General features: G+C 42.0%; 1 protein-coding gene across 6 annotated transcripts in view; it reads left to right on the forward strand.

The window, feature by feature from the left end:
- The window catches only part of AFF1 (ALF transcription elongation factor 1), a 183,770-nt gene that overhangs the window by 101,603 nt on the left and 64,812 nt on the right, over positions 1 to 17,355 (forward strand). For 5 of the 6 annotated variants that reach the window (XR_014027154.1, XM_081333155.1, XM_081333154.1 and 2 more), the window contains 4 exons: positions 6,044 to 6,088; positions 7,108 to 7,194; positions 8,678 to 8,714; positions 11,582 to 11,633. Coding sequence is in view for 5 of the 6 variants with exons in the window: in XM_081333155.1 (XP_081189281.1) it covers positions 6,044 to 6,088; positions 7,108 to 7,194; positions 8,678 to 8,714; positions 11,582 to 11,633 (221 nt within the window). In the remaining variant the exon portion in view is untranslated. The remainder of the gene's footprint in view (positions 1 to 6,043; positions 6,089 to 7,107; positions 7,195 to 8,677; positions 8,715 to 11,581; positions 11,634 to 17,355) is intronic. The other variant, XM_081333156.1, reaches the window with a different exon arrangement.

The following is a 17,355-nucleotide window of genomic DNA, read 5'->3' on the forward strand; positions in this document are numbered from 1 at the left end:
TAAGGCAACTTTATTTCATTATATTTGGTAATAGTATGAACAGGTAGTTGTCGACTGACAACCTCAGTTGGGACCAGTTTTTCCGTTGCTAAGCAAGGCAGAGGTTAAGTGAGTCGCGCTTGATTTTATGACTACATAAGTTTTAATTGTTTACACCAGGGGTAGGCAACCTTGGCTCTTTTATGACTCGTGGACTTCAACTCACACCCTGGACGGTATCTCTTTACTCTCCTACCATCGGGTAGGAGATATAGGAGTATAGCCAGCCGTACCAACAGGCTGAAGAACAGCTTTTATCCATGGGCTGTTAGGCTTTTGAACGGGATATAATTTTATAAACTTAATGTAAGATTGACTTGCGAGGCCGGTGTGTTGTGCAATTAGCTCACATGGTGTAATAAGTTGGAGGGTTTGTGTCACTGTAAGTTGGGGGTGGGGCCACGAAGGGAGGCTCAGCCAATCTCAATGTATACATAGTTGTACTTTGACAATAAAGGTTCATTCAGCTCCCAGAATTCCTGAGCCAGCTGTGCTGGCTCAGGAATTCTGGGAGTTGAAGTCCATGAGTCATAAAACAGCCAAGGTTGCCTACCCCTGGTTTACACCTATGAACTGTGCAGTCTGCCATCTCCTTCCAAAGAGGCTCTTCTCTCAGTGTAGAAATCAAAGTCTGCCATGTTGGGAGAGAAAATATGCCATGTTTACGTTTAGCCTAGTGGCCAGGAGAAGGTCTTGTGAAACTTGGGAATTTGTGTGCGGTGCCCAGTGTCCAGTAATAGCTGTCCTTTTGCCTTCTTCACATATCTAATGGGCGTGAAAACGCTCCTTTTCTTTACTGACTGGTTCGGCAAATTAATAAAAAAAGGAGAAAATGAACACAATGACTAGGACTAACCCTTCAGGATTGGGTCATAAAAATCATACAAGCAATATCTTGAATCAGTTTCCTCTCCAAGCCTCAGACTTCTGTCTGTGGTGAAACTAAAAGCGTTTTTTGAACCCAGGAGGTGTAACTGCTTTATGGGTGTTGTAAAATAGCCCCGTGTATTTGCTGTACTCAGTGAAGAGCAAAAGGAAAGACTTTGCTGTTTGTTCAAGACCACTTTGTAACACAGTGAGAATTTGCAGGAGGCCTAGTTGACACTGTGAAAGGTTAGCCAAGTAGCATTGGTTTTGAATCTTGCCATTAGATGAGAATTCACCCACTGCTGGGTGCTGTTAAGCAAGGCTCTGTATCTCTAAAAAGACATTTGGATTAAGGTTATACAGTAATAAATGGTGTCTTGATTTTCTTTGTCTGATTTGAAAAAAAACCCCTTCCACTTTAATTCAGGTCTCGGATAATGAGGAAGAATTAGAGGAGGCCATAATTAATATACACTCATTTCTCTCTGAGCAAAATCATATGCTCACTATTTTTCCAAAAACAATAGCAGAGAGGAAACCTTCCTCAACCTTATTAGAGAATGCTGTAACTCATCCTCCTGAAAATACTCTTAGTTTTGACTGTTAAATTGACATGCAAAGGACAGGATCCTAACCTTCCAGCCAAGTCGTCTTTCCTTTTTTTTTAATGGTTCCTGACTATTTGCAGTTATGAAGTTGGATATGAGAATCTACAGTATATCAACTATGCCAGGGCTTTTCAACCTTTTCACCCATTGTACCACTTTTAGGATATGGCAACATCTGAGTACCATCAGTCACCAGCAAGGTGTCAAAAACCTGACGACCAAAAAAAAAAAAAGGAAAAAAGTGATGAAGTACAGGTAGTCCTCGACTTACAACAGTTCACTTAGTGATTGTTGGAAGTTACAATGGCACTGAAAAAAGTGCCCCCCAAGCCACAGCCAAGCAAGACTGCCTGCCCGGCAGTGCTTTTTTTCCTATCCGTGGTTTTCATTGTTGTGAGCATTTCTGTTGAGGATTGGCAGTGGGGGTGGGGTGGGTGGGTGTTTGGTTTTTATTCCCCCCATCTGCTGGGTGGTTGCAGCAGGTTTTGGTCACTTCATATGACCCTGGGACACTGACCATCATAAATATGAATCAGTTGCCAAGCATCTGAATGCAAATCACAAGACCCAGCTGATCGGCGCTTCTTCTGGGCTCAGCAGAAGCACCAGGATCAGTGCCAGGCTCCTGACAGCCCTGCAGCTCCAGCCATCTCTCGCTCAGGCTTGTGCGGTGCTGCCACCGGTTCAGCTCATTCCCCTCCCCTGCTACCACTTTTCTAGGATAGTCGCGTACCACCTGCCAGGTGCCAATGTACCACAGGTGTTACCCGTACCACTGGTTGAAAAGCCCTGAAATATGCCATTCTTCTTTATTATCTTTCCTAACAAAAATGAAAGCTGTGTGGAAGCACGCATCTCGCTTTAGGGGAGGCATGTCAAACTGCCAGCCAGCGGGCCGGATGCATCACGCCGAAACCACGCCCACCCCATTGCTGGCAATGGGGAAAAAGTCGCGATATGTCACGCGATGTCACGTGACATCGCAAGTTTGACATGCCTGCTTTAGGGGAAGTAAGGGGTTGCTGAAGAGATTCTGGGTGAATATGTACCTCAAGTAGCTTTACTAAGCTTGGAGTTCCTTTCAAGAGTCAAATGTAATATGATAAGTAGAATCTTGCCTTGATCAAAGACTTATTTTGAGCATCCGGCCTTTCACAAACTGGCTCATAAACACAGTGGACTTTTGTTTGGATATAAACCTATCCGCTGTGCAGTTTGATTAAGATGGTTACTGCAGGAAAAAGAATTATAGTCCTGTGATTCTCAAAGACTGTGATATTCTGACCCCTCAACTGATTAATTTCTGTGCTCCCCTCCCAATAAAGCTAATTGTTTCATTAGATAAATAATACTCAAAAGCCCAAGTTTGATTTCTGAGGCAACAGTGTGATTCCCTTGAAGTTACTTACAGCCTGCTGGGGAGCCTTGGTCTATTGCACGGGTTGGCAACCCGCGGCTCCCAGTCGCCCGGTGCGTGCGCACCTCTTCGAACGGGCAGTGGTGCGCACGCACCTCTCCAAATGGAGAGTGGCACTGCCCGTTTGGAGAGGTGCGCGCGCACCTCTCCGAACGGGCAGAGGTGCGCGCGCACCTCCCCCTGAATGGGAAGTGGCGCCGCTTGTTGGGAAAGCTGCCGCGGCCCGTTTGCACAGCTGCCGCGTTTGTCCATGTTTGATGAGCGCGGCAGGTCTCCCAACGGGCGGCGGCAGTTTGGAGAGTGCGCGCGCACCTCTCCAAACCGCCGCCGTCCCGTTCGGAGGTCTGCCGTGCTCGTCAAACATGAACGAACGCGGCAGGTCTCCAGATGGGACAGCGGCAGTTTGGAGAGGTGTGCACGAACTCTCCAAACTGCTACCGTCCTCTTTGCACAGCTGCTGCGTTCGTCCGTGTTTCTTTCAAACGCGGAGGAATGCAGCAGCTCTGCAAACGGGGTGGCGGCGGTTTGGAGAGCTGCGCAGCTCCCCAAACCTCCGCCTCCACGTTTGAAGAGCTGCTGCATTCATCAAACGCAGAGGTTTGGAGGTCCCGGGAGAGTGGGAGGACCCTCGGGTGGCTCCGGCGGTGCCCGGGCTGAAGGCGGCGCCGCCGCAACTCAGTGCCCGTCGCCTGCGAGTCCGTCACTCCCCCCCCCCGCGTAAGCTGGCGGCACTGGGCAGCGACAGGTGCGTGCAGCTCAGGATGCGGTGCGGGCGTAGGGGTGGTTTATTTTTTTCTTGTTCTGCGCATGCGCGCGCACATTTTGCACCTCCCACTTTTTTGTGTGTATGATGGAACCGGTTCCGAGTGGCTCTTTTGCTGTTTCGGGTTGCTGACCCCTGGTCTATTGTAAAACTTGTGAATCAGTAGTATAACTTAACTTTGGTTTCAGTCATGGGAAAACATGTGCATTGATACCAATAAAGGAGAACATTTGTAGCTCAGGGTTGAAAGGAGGGGTCCTTGGTGCTCTCTGAGCTTGGTTGTTTTCTTGCAGACATTTTATTACCCAAACTAAATAACATCATCAATGCTAGTGATGCTAGTGAGGATGAATGATGACGTAGTTTGGGTAATGGAACATCTGCAAGAAAACAACCAAGCTCAGAGACCACCAAGGATCCCTCCTTTCAACCCTGAGCTACAAGTGTTCTCCTTTATTGGATGGATTCATTTAACAGCAGTTACAGAAGGACCTTCATGTGCATTCGTAGCTGCTAAAAGATGGAAAGATGTAAAATTACTTAAGGGGAAAAAAATTACTGGAAAGACAAAACAGTACATATCCCATCTGAGCTTAGGTTGGAAAAAAAAAAAAGACTTGTCACTGGGGAGAACTTTCCTAGAATGGCTGACCTGGTGTGGAGACATGGAAGGCTTTTATCAGGGCTTTTTTTGTAAAAGAAAAAGGTGCCGGAACTCACACATGTCCACAGCCTTGGTGGAGCAGTGGGCTAATGCCTCCTTAAGTAACACCAGCTGCCTGCAATTAGTGCAGGTTCGCATCCCACCAGGCTCAAGGTTGACTCAGCCTTCCATCCTTCCGAGGTAGGTAAAATGAGGACCCAGATTGTTGGGGGCAATAAGCTGACTTTGTAATAATGCCGCTTGGGGTGTGTGAAAGCCCTAATAAGCAGGCATATACATAGAATGAAGGCTACTGCTAAGTTTGTAAAGCCGCCCTGAGTCTTCGGAGAAGGGCGGGATATAAATGGAATTAAAATAAAATAAATAAATAAATAAATATAACCCGCCTTGCCTACCCTACAAGGTTCCATCCAAAAAAGGTGCCGGAACTCCGTTCTGAGCGTTCTATGAGAAAAAAAGCCCTGGCTTTTATTAATATTTTTTTAATAAATAATGCATATAATGATAAGAAAACGGCAAGTTAATCTTAATCTAATACTCAATTGTCAATAAGATTGTCAGAAAGATGCAAAAATGAGTAGGGGAACAGGAGGAATGTAACAGATGAAAGGCGCAGAGTTTATGTGTTGGGGGGTCGGGGTGAGGAATCTCTACGCAGTCCAGCAAATTAAGGGTTGTATTATTGTGGTTGCTATGAGCAGTGGAGAAGGTGAGAGAGATGGAAGAAACCAGATGTGGGAGGACTCCTCTAAATGTACATATTGGTTCAGAAATTTCTCTACCAACATTTGGTTTTAGATTTCTGGTTATATACAATACTTAATTATGAATGTTATTTCTTAAAGATTCCCCCCCCCCCTTTAATTTTAAGCACTTGCCTTCTGTTTGAAGAAGCTTGTCTCTAATTCACTGTTGGAAGCTAAAACATGTTGGAATAATATGCTGGAATCATGCCGAGACTTGCCTTATTCTCAGTACTATAGATGAAAATTACTTCCCTCTGAAGGCTGGAGCATTTAAGCACGTGTGTAATGGACAGGGGTGAATTTCTGAGCATTCTGAGCAGTAATGGGGTGTGGCGTAAGTCTTGAAAGAAACAGAAGGGAAAAAAAACAACGCTTCGGCTATAGTTGAAGCTGGATTATTCTTTGGAGAATAGCCTCTATTGGCAGTTACTAGAGCTATTTCTCAAGAGAGGGTCTTCCTGTGGTGAATATATTGTGTGCTTTCCAGGCAGCAGCAAAAATAGTTCACTACAGTGATGGCATGATGTAAGAAATTCCTTCTTAAGGCATGAAGCTCAGATTTGACTTGCAGATGAAATAACTCATCTCCATGTAGGAATTCCTATTAGTGCATGTTAAATTAAGGTAACCACCACAACTTCAGCCACTTAAATAGCACATTCACTTACTGCTCACTGTTGGGCTTATGTCTGTCAAATGTACTCTTTATGCAGCTTTTGCTGTATAGTTTAACTGACGACCGGGGGTGGGGGGGGAGAGACCCCCTTTAACCCAAGAAACTAGGGAGAGAAAACTCTGTCTTTAAACAGGACATTCACCACGCTTATTTTCTCTTGCAGTAGATCTTGTAAATCAAATCTTTGTATCGTGATTTATCTTTCTGTATAGGAATGTACCGGTAATTCATGAATTTACCATTCCCGTCCTTGTGTTTTTCAGCAGTCTTACTCCAATGAAGCCCATTGCGTTGAAGAAATTTTGAAGGTGAGTATGTTAGCATTAAAACACTCATCTCCAACCTTTCCGGCTTTGAGGACTGGTGGGGGAGGAAAGGGGATGTTCAGTGTGAGTAGTGGGCAAGCGCGTGTAGCTTCATTTGCGCAAGCGGTGGGGACATGCTCCCCCTGCTCACATAAATGGAGCTGCGTGTGCACACTCACTTGCCCATTGTGTGCACAAGTGGAGCGGCGTGCATGCTCTGCCGACGCTTCCATGGCCTGGTTCTGAAAGGGCAGGGCCTGATAGCAGGCAGTGGCCTGGGTGCTGGGGACTCCTGCATTAAGAGGAAAAAGATGCCATAAATTAATATTAATGTCATGTTTTTTTAAAAAAAACTATGGGCCATCGGTTATTTTCTTCACCAAAAATCCCCTGTGTAATGCTGTTCGTGCTTCTTCACTGCAGAACTTAATCAGTACGTTTCAAGCAGAATACCATCTTGATTGTTTTAAATAACTTCTGGTTTCAGGGGAAAAAATAAGATATAGACTACAAACAACACATTGTGTTTATCTAAGCGGATGAGCTATCATTCTCTGAAATTTTGGCTTATTGGTTACAAAAAAAAAAGCATTCTTGTATCCCGCTGGGCTCCTTGTCTTAGCACAGATTTTGGGAATCCAAAAAACACTGATTTTATTTTGATTGGGTTTCCTTTTTTTAAAAAAAAAAACTTTTGATTAAAGAGTTTTCCAATATTAAAAGGTAGTACAAACTAAAATCAGAAAAAAGAAAGAAAGAAAAGAACAAAATTCTGATCTGGTTTCCTAAGCATATTGTGATATTCCTGTTCTTTCTTTTAATGCTGCCCCACTCATTGCCATTATTTGTCACATTCAAAACTGTTGGGGAGGAATAGAAGAAGGCAGCAAAAGCCTAGAAAAATAATGTTTCAGTTACATTCCGGTGTTACCTTGGAAGGTTTTCTTATTTTTGTTGCAGCTGAGGAAGTAATAAAGTTAGGAATTAAGAGCTGATTATTGTTCTTCTCAATTTCTTCCCAGGAAATGACCCATTCATGGCCACCTCCTTTGACAGCCATCCATACTCCTAGCACAGCTGAGCCTTCAAAGTTTCCATTTCCTGTAAAGGTGAAGGAACAAAATCTTTCATTCCATCTATGTGAATTAATGTATGAAAATACATGTCATTCAACTCCTCTTGGCATGTGTTGTTTCTAGCATAGAGGAAAGGTTTTCAGGACAAAACAAGTAATTATAAAAGGATAGTTTCTTTCGTGCAACTGTTGCTTTGAACTAATCTCTGTGGGCATGTAAATATTATTTATGTTTTTGGCATCATTGTTTTGATTAAAATGCTTAAAAGGTGAGTCATTTATGATCAAGACAGGTAGTAGTCTTCCTAAAAATCACGATATGTACAGTTGCTCCATAGTAGAATGTCATAATTCAGAATTTCTCTTCCTTTAACTCCCAAATGGGCTAAGTCTTCTAGAACCTGGGAATACACTCCACAAGGGTAGATGCAACTCACAGAATTATCCATTGTGCCCATACTTGCCTGATTATTTTAAGAGTTGGGTAGGGCATCCAGAACAAATTGGCTACACTGGATTTATTCATTGTGCCCAAAGACATATAATTCCTGAGTTAATTCACTTGATGTCAATTGCGTTGCACTCATGTGAGAAGCACCACGGCTTTCCAGGTTGAAAGGATTAGCTGGTGACATCACCGTTATCCAGGAAATGCCCAGTTGGCAGCTCCTTTCATGTTGCCAGAGGGAACTGGAGCAAAGGATGGGAGCTCACCCCATCTCATGGCGGCACTCGGGTCTTAAACACGGGCTTGCTAACCTCCAACCTAGCATCCTAACCACGTAAGCCACTGTGTTCCATTACTTGATGTCAATAATCTCACAACTTTGGGCTACCTATAACATGTTGGAATTGCTTACCAGAACTTTGATTCTTGTCCTGTTTCTTTCGCATTTGAAAACATTTTTCTTCTACAGCTTTTTGTAAACCATCATGAGAGTTGGTGGTATATGTTGGCACGTGTAAACAAAATAGAGTGCAGATTGTAGGAGATGACCAGGCTGAGCCCAAGGGTGGGGTCAAACATATCATTAGTCTGGAGTCCGTATGCTCCTGAAAGAGGCCTGAGTCCAGCCCCACATGAAGTCCCTAATTGTTATCTGGCTCCAATTTGCCTTGACTGTTAGTAATTCAGATTCTTGGGTGTAGGTTGCTTGGAATAAACTCGTAGTACTTTCTGAAGTCTATCCTGGCTTCTGTTTTTTTTTGCTCCTGACACAAATAAATGAAATAAATGCATAATTTCCTTGTTCTCTTTTCTGTTCCTTTCCATTTATAAATAAGTACTATGGAAAATACCATGCAGTGTAAAGATGCTGTAATAATAGGATGATGACAGTTGTAAAGAAATAAATATTTATTATGATAATGAAGAAAAAATGGGAATAGTGCAGTATTTTTCTTGCTACATATAAAAAGGAAAAGTGAGACATTAGTTTGTCGAAGTTTGCTTATGTTTATTTTACTGCTAAAATTATTGGGTTGCACATAAAAATCCCCCCTTTTTTGCTTTTTAGGAAACCCAGCAGCCTGGATCAGTAATTCAGAGCCAGAGTAAGTATAAAGACAATAGTCTAAATTTATAAACTGCTGCATTCTGCTGTTACTTGTTCATTTCGACAGATTACATAGAATTTGTATTTGTGTAACATGAAGCGTGAACAAAAGGAGTGTCCCAAAGATGCTTTTGCAAAAGGCAAGTGGACTTCCTTGTTTTTCCTTGAAGACGTTTCGCTTCTCATCCAAGAAGCTTCTTCGGTTCTGTCAGAACTGAAGAAGCTTCTTGGATGAGAAACGAAACGTCTTCAAGGAAAATCAAAAGAAGAAAGTCTACTTGCCTTTTGAAAAAGCACCTTTGGGACAACCATGACCTGGATGACTGAATTCTCATAGACAACAAAAGGAGTGGCTTCTTGGGCTTTTGGCTAGAGCAGGGGTAGGCAACCTTGGTTCTTTTATGACTTGTGGACTTCAATACCCAGAATTCCTGAACCAGACATGCTGACTCAGGAATTCTGGGAGTTGAAGTCCACAAGTCATTAAAAAGCCAAGGTTGCCTACCCCTGGGCTGGAGATTAAGTATAGCAATCTCTGGTTCTGATAGGTTTTAGGAGATGAGGATATGGAAGTCCTCCGATCAAAGTTTCTGCACTGTTCACCAGTTCTACAGCATTTCTAACAGAAGACTGTTAAGACCTTTTTTTGTCAGTTTCATTGTCCCTCCAAATTATTTTTAACCCCATTATCTCTTAAAGAATAATACATTTTACTCCTGCCTCCTGCAATTCCATCCCCTTTGTATCAACTGTGCATCCCCCCCACCCCCAATCATCTCAGTGCTACAGGATTCCTAACAGAGCCCAGCTTTTATGCAGTTAAACCGTGAAATATTTTCAGCCTCTGAGCAACACATTGTTTGGGCTGAAGTTTTCACGTTGAGATTATTTGAAGGACCACTGTGAAAGAAATAAAGACATTCCACCCACCATCCGATAGGTGGGAATGCCTAGGGCGCCTGGATTTTGTCAGGCCTGCAGAAGATGAGCTTAAAGACGGTGAGCTTGTCAGCTGGAGGGCTGATAGGCCCGGTTTAAGACCTGAGCTCCCATTACTTGACCCAGCTCTTGTTTATCTAGCACCGTGGTGGTGAACCTATGGCACTCGTGCCACTGGTGGCACACAGAGCCCTCTCTGTGGGCACATGCGCCATCACCCCAGTCCTAGGCCTTCAGCTGGGTTTTATAAAACCTTTTTGTTTTAGGCCTCCACCGCCATGTGCAAAAAAACCCAAACCGGTTCAATCAATCAATTTCAACTTCTTGCGGGGGGAAAAAAAGATCTCACAAAGTTGGAATTGATTGAACTTTTTAGTCCCACCCAGGCTGCCATTGCTACCGCAGCCATGCTCACCCAATGGGCCACGCCCACCCAATGGGCCACGCCCACCCTGCACCCGACGATACATAAGTGGGTTTGGGGTTGCAGTTTGGGCACTCGGTCTCTAAAAGGTTCCCAATCACTGATCTAGCAGTTTGAAAGCATGCAAATGCGAGTAGATAAATAGGTACCACTTCAGTGGGAAGGTGACAGCATTCCGTGTTCCTTGGGCATATAGCCATGCTGGCTACATGACCACGCAAATTGTCTTCCGACAGTGTTGTCTCCTTTGGCTAAGAAACATTCCTTGGGCATATAGCCATGCTGGCTACATGACCACGCAAATTGTCTTCCGACAGTGTTGTCTCCTTTGGCTAAGAAACAGAGGTGAGCACCCTGCCCTAGAGTCGGACACAACTTGACAGGGAAACCTTTACCTAAAGAATGCCTTGTTCCAACTCATGGTTGAACGTATTTGCATTTGGTTTATAGGAAACCAAGATGGTGGTTTCCATTTTCTACTCTTTTTAGATGTCACAAGGCATATGCACTCATTCATTTGTTCATTCATTATTTGTTTGTTCGTTTGTTTATATTTCATACTTTTTTTAACCGCCAACTCCCTCTGGGCAGTGTTCAATTTAAGCTTTAAAAAAAGAGTAAGATTAACATTTTTTTTAAAAAAATGTATGTGCTACTGTGTCACTAGCACATTGCATAATAAGATGTGAAAAGGAAAGCATGAAGATGCGTATGGAGAGGGGGAGCAGTGATAAAATATTGAAATCTGCTGCTTCAGCTTATTTTGACATGGAAACTGCTACTGCTGTTAGCAGGCATCATCCACCTATCCTCTTTTAAAACATGGTCAGTTTGTACGTCTTTTTATGTGACAATGCAATGAATATTAGAAAGACAGTATGGATTAATTCTGCCCTCTTTAAAAGATGAGGCTTAATGGATTCTTACTGCTTTCTCAGTGGCAGCCTTTATCTCAAGCTAGCCTGTTTTTAGATACAGTCAGTTTATATTTATCCCACCTTACAGTATTTAACGAGGCAGAGACAAATGAAACTCTGAATAAAGCTCCTTTTTAAAATCCCTCAACCTGTTTGGGGGTAAATGTCTGTGGAGATTCTCAGTCATCCAGATCATAGTTGTCTCAATGGTGGTTTTTTCTTCAAAAGAAGAAAAATCCCCTCCCTATCAGAACTGATGAAGCTTCTTGGATGAGAAATGAAATGTTTTCCTCAAGGAAAAAACAGTCCCGTTGCCTTTTGAATTAAAAAAAAAGCACCTTTGAAGACTATTTGGAGGTATCGTTCTTTTTGACCTACCCAGGGAATAAAAATAAAAACGGAAAATTTTCAGATCTGTAGTGTTGCCGAAGTCACATATATCACGAATTAAAGATCCCCATCCTAAATGTCATAGAGAGAGAGAGAGAGAAAAAAAAGAAGGGGCAATAGAAAACAGTGCAAAAGATCAGAAATGTTCATCATCCCAAACCTTCTCCCCACCCCTCCACCCTCCGTGTCTTTCAGAGCAGTGTGATGCGCCTTTGAAGACTTTGTCTGTTTCTCAGCAAGGAACATCGTAAGTCATTGCATTTTTTCCCCCCTTGGTGTGTTTGTCATTCATTAGCGAAATCTGCCAGTCATTAGTGAATGAGAGGAGATTTATTGCAGGTAGCTTTAACTTAATTGAAATGTGGCTATTGCAGGGGAAGGAAAAAAAAACAATTTAGGGCCTGGCATTGCATTTGCCTGCTTCAAATGAAGGTGCTGTGCTTGTAGAGATATCAAACCCATGACGTTACTGTAACGTTAGTAAATGTGATTACTCTTTGTGTGAAGTATTCAACAAGTGCTACAAGGACAGAAAAATATAATTCCATTGGCAAATTAATTCATTACTTAAATGAATTATATTTGAATTGGTTAGGAAGATCAGATGTTCTGGAAATTAAATGCATTGGAACCTCACCAATTCAGTGGGTGAAAGGAAGCTGAAATTCTGAAAGAAAAGAGTTTGGGGAAGGAGATGTTAAGGAAATATTTGAGATAAAAGCTGCACTCAGTTTTTCAAACTACCTTTATAGTATAGTTTCTCAGAATGCTGCATACAGTAGCAAAAACCTACAGTTGAAGTTATTCCTTGAATTTTCAGGTAGTAGGCTTGTTTTAGCTTTTAGCTATGAATAAAATCTATTTATTTACTTAGTTACTTACTTACTTACTTACTTACTTACTTACCAGCTTTATCATTTTTATGAATAACTCAAGGTGGCAATACGTCTTCCTTCTCCTATTTTCCCTACAACAATAGCCCTGTGACAAGGGTCCTAAGCCCCAAAATCACCCAGCTGGCTTTTATGTCTAAACTGGGATTAGAACTCACAGTTTCCTGGTTTCCAGCTTGATGCCTTAACAACTAGACTCAAAACTGGCTCTCGCACACGTGCAGAGTTTCCATTGTAGGCTGAGCAACAAGGCTATTACAGCTTAAGAGACTTTATAAGTTATCGGTGAAAACCCAACTTTTATCTATGAAGAGCTACGTCTTTGGGTCCTTGCTTATGTCTTAATCCATTTAGGGGTGTAGATTCAGTCCTTTTTAAAAGGATTCAAAACAGATCAAGTTAAAATCTCAATTCGCACAGGTTAAGAACAACTGCTAATTGACGTATATATATGGTATTTGGCTGAATGACCAGTTGTAAGGTAGCTTTCTGTATTCCTCTATTTATTTCTCTAATGCTCAAAATGTCCTGTATTTGACTGAGAGCTATATCCATTTGTATTCTTTTTTTTCATATCTGAACATTTAACTATGGGTATTCTGCTTTAATTGTCTTGAAATGTATGTTAACTGCTTGGAATTTGGGGACAATATGATATTCTACCAACTTTTTTTTTTCACATGTAGGAGGATACTGTTAAGGAGATCATTTGGGTATTTCTAAGAATTAGTTGCTTCAGTACTGGGTTGGCTACAATTGAGAAAGATAAGCTAGTCAGTGAGTTTTTTTATTTCATTTATAGGTAGTCCATGACTTAACAAAAGTTCATGTAGTGACCGTTTGAAGTTACAACGGCACTGGAAAAAAGTGACTTACGATCGTTGCAGCATCCCCATGGTCGCATGATCAAAATTCAGCTGCTTGGCAACTGACTCATACTTATGACGGTTGCAGTGTCCTGGGGTCAGGGGATCCCATTTTGCAACCTTCTGACAAGCAAAATCAATGGGGAAGCCAGATCCACTCAACAGCCATGTTACCAAATTAACAACTGCAGTGATTCACTTAACAACTGTGGTAAGGTAAAGGTCGTAAAATGGGGCCAAATTCGTTTAACAAATGTCTCACTTAGCAACAGAAATTTTGGGCTCAATTGTGGTCATACGTCGAGGACTATCTGTATTATTTGTCCTACACACACACACACACACACACACACACACACACACACACACACACACACACAACGTTTGTTTCTGAAATACAGGATATAAATAAGATCTTTTCCCTGGCAAAATTAGATGCTTGCCTTAAGCTTTTGACTGTGTTTGAAATCCCAGGAATGTTTTAAAATGATAGCAGGGCTTGAACTGCCATATCTTTGCTGCTGCTTTCTTAACAATGCTTTTCAATTTGAGCCTCCTCCTCCGTAGACTCCAGTGTGATTTTTGTTTGGTTTTGTTCTCAGAGAAAAAAAGACCCAGAAGTGTGTGGGGAGATAACTGTATGTGGGAAGAAAGCTCAGGGGATTTTAGAGAATAATGTTGGCCTTGCTTGAAGATTAACATCTCTGCCAGGGCTTTGGTCTTACTTAAGCAGAGTGCAGGTTCCACCTTGCCTGGCTGTTCTAATAAATGAACCATTTTTTCCCAGTCAGCAGCTGTTAAGCATTTGCCACTGTTCAGAATTGTTTGTAAGTAAACAAAATGTTTACCAGGATTCACTTCTGGAGACCTGCTGATGCTGAAAACAAGTGAGAACAAGTAAATAATAGCCTGTGAGTTATCAAAACAACAACAACCATATAATGTTTTTTTTATTATTTGAACTTTCCGATGTTCCCAGAAATATTCCAGGCCTCACAAGAGTTCAGATGGTTTATTTAATCTGCTGGTTTCCCTTAGAAATAGTTGCTATATAACACTGAGGACCCTTTTGAAAAACTCATGGAATTCCCACAAAACACTCAGTCAAAAGGTAAATGAGAAGAATGCTTCCATATCTTCCTTACCACTCTTGTTTCAATCAAAGCAAGTCCTCCCCATCCTTTAAAAAAACAAAAGGATAAAGTAGGGAGGACCTGCAAGCATCTCGTTGCTTATGCATGATTTCATGCATTTATTTTGACAGCACTTCCAGTTTAGATCGTTGTGTGCTGGGCACACCAAAACTCAGTACATTTTACATTTTCCAGCTATAGGAGCTGAAAATCTAGACCTAGAGCAGAAATAATATTTTGGAAAAGGATGTCAGTGGCTCTCCTCCCCCCCCCCAAAAAAGAAGCAGCCCACTTTCTGAGGCCAAGGGTTTGTTTTTTTTCTTCCCACGTATTTCTGTCTTTTATGGCATCCAGTATTAGCATGAAATTGAAAACTTGCTGCTAAGGATGAGAACTCAGATGTGGCCATGCAGAGTTGTGAGCTTACTAGTTTTAAGGTGAGGAAGGCGTGAAAGTTTGGATGAAAACATTTATACAATTCTGTCATTTTTATAGGTTTTTTAAAAAAATGTATGTTTGTACATAGAGGTCTTCCTCGATTTATGACCACAGTTGGGTCCTAATTCCATCGTGAGTCTGTATGGTTGTAAAGCAAGTCACCCCTGACCCAATTTTATGACCATTTTTACTGCAGTCGTTAAGCTAAACTTGAGGTCACTAGACAAATTCAGCTTTTTGTGGAGGAAGCCAGCTGGGAAGGGCGCTGATTATGATCGCATGGCTGCAGGACACTGCAGCTGGTCATAAGTGTGAGCTAGTTGCCAAGAGTCTGAATTGTGATCATGTACCTGCAGAGAGTGGAGCAACAGGGTAAGTCCAAGGCCAGATTGTAAATCGCTTTTTCCCAAGCTCCTCAGAACTTTGAACTGTCCTTAAACTAACATTCTTAGGTCCAGAGTGTAATTGCAGCACATGAGGATTACGCAGCCGTATATTTAATTTTCTAGCAAGCATTTTTTTAAAAATTGTACTTGGTTTCGCTATTTCCAAGAAAGAGAATAGCAGCTATATTAGTGCTACGGTACTTAATAGCAGCCTTACTTGAAAACAGCAGAAGCTAAGGCTTGGCTGATCATGCTTTACTAAGGATAACTGCTGTTTAAATTATGCCATGTCTAATTATGTTGGGCAGGAGGAGAAGGAGGTACTTTTTCCCCCAAATGAAATACAGGCAGTCCTCAACCACAACAGAGCCCAAAATTTCTGTGGTTAAGCGAGACATTTGTTGAGTTTTGTCCCGTTTTACGACCTTTCCTGCCACGGTTGTTAAGTGAATCACTGCCGTTGATAAGTGAGCAACCCGGTCATTAAGTGAATCTGGTTTCCCCATTCACTTTCCTTGTCAGAAAAGGGATCACGTGACCTTGGGACTCTGCACCGGTCATAAATATGAACCAGTTGCTGAGCATCTAAATTTTGTTCGCATGACTGTGAGGCCATAAGTCACTTTTTCCCAATGCCCTTGTAGCTTTGAGCGGACGCTAAATGAACTGTTGTACGCCGAGGACTACCTGCACAGGAAAAGTATGAAATCACCCTCATGTTTTTGAACCGTGCAAGTAAGAGTTCTTTCAAGAAAACACACAGTTCAGACTGTTGCTACTGCTGAGCCTGATCTTGCCCCTTCTGCCTGTCTCAATCCCCAAGAGGGCCCATATAAATCCATATAATTAGTGACTGTATGGTTTCAGAGGCGCAGGAAGAAAGTCGGGCTCTTTATAACAGGATGAAAAGGGATTACTCCACAGGCATTCAGGACAGAATTGCTTGTGTGTCTTCCTGTGAACCATCGTTCCGTACCCCGTGCCAAATTTAGAATAGCGGGCTTAAGTTGCCTTGGGAGGATTTTTGCTCTGATAGGAAAAACGGCTCCAGTGTTTTGTCCGCGTCCTTTTCAATTATGTCTGGATATGGAATGTAGTCTTTGGATGTGGCTGTGCTTTAAAAACGGTTAATGCTTATTTATAAGAGTAGCCAATGCCGGGGTGCTCTCTTTTCTCTTACCGAGGAAAATGTGCATCGCTGATTAATGAGAATGGTTAATCACTCTGCAGAAGCCTGGAAGAAAATCACTTGAAAGCAGAGATTTAATGATAGCCACATCTCCTTCTGTTATTTAATTACTGAATCTACAGTCCTAAATTCTCTGTATGTGGTGTCCAGTACATTCTTCCTTTCCTTTCCTTTCCTTTCCTTTCCTTTCCTTTCCTTTCCTTTCCTTTCCTTTCCTTTCCTTTCCTTTCCTTTCCTTTCCTTTCCTTTCCTTTCCTTTCCTTTCCTTTCCCTTCCCTTCCCTTCCCTTCCCTTCCCTTCCCTTCCCTTCCCTTCCCTTCCCACAATCTGAAATCCCAGCTACCTTGAGTCACTTCAGTTGCATAGCAGAGCCAACTAAAAACAAGCAGCGTTTGTGCTGGTTAATTAGAGGCTGAAATCCCTCTGCATCTGTGTGCCCAAATTAAGCATGCAGCTTTGCAGAGCAAACATGGATTTCTCAAGGGCTTTTTCATTCTTGACTTTGGCTCTCAAATTTAACACCTGGCTTTGCTGGAATGGAAGCTTATTTTCTTGTTTACAAGAGCACAAGGGCAAGCTCATTGTTTCTGGTTGACAGTGACTAGAAGAGAGACCAGACGGCAGTTCTTTTCATGGAGAATGCATGCAGATGTGCACATTTGGACATTTTTTTTTAAAAAAAATCTTGCATGGGTTCTCTTCCCCCACCCACCCCACTCCCGTTCCTGCAAGCCTAAAAATTCAGTACCTTTTTTTTTAAAAAAAAAAAGAAAAAAAATCTGGTAGTGTTCTTGCTACTATTTTTTGCAGTGCAAGAATTATAGCTGCAAAGTAAATAAGAGGACAGATTTTAAAATATTTGAGAAAGAAAATGTAGACTACGATTCATTGATCTTGAATCTCAAAATTTAAATGTGGAATGTATCTGAAATGATTTGTTTAGAACGCAGAAAAAATGTAACTCATTGAGTTTTTCTTTTCCTCTTAAAAGCACAGAAAGGTTTGTTGAAATTTTTCCTTACAAAATGTTCTTTGCATGTTTCCAGGTAGGTTGATGACTCATG

This window comes from Vipera berus (assembly GCF_964194415.1).
Source record: "Vipera berus genome assembly, chromosome: 7".
NCBI lineage: Eukaryota > Metazoa > Chordata > Lepidosauria > Squamata > Viperidae > Vipera > Vipera berus.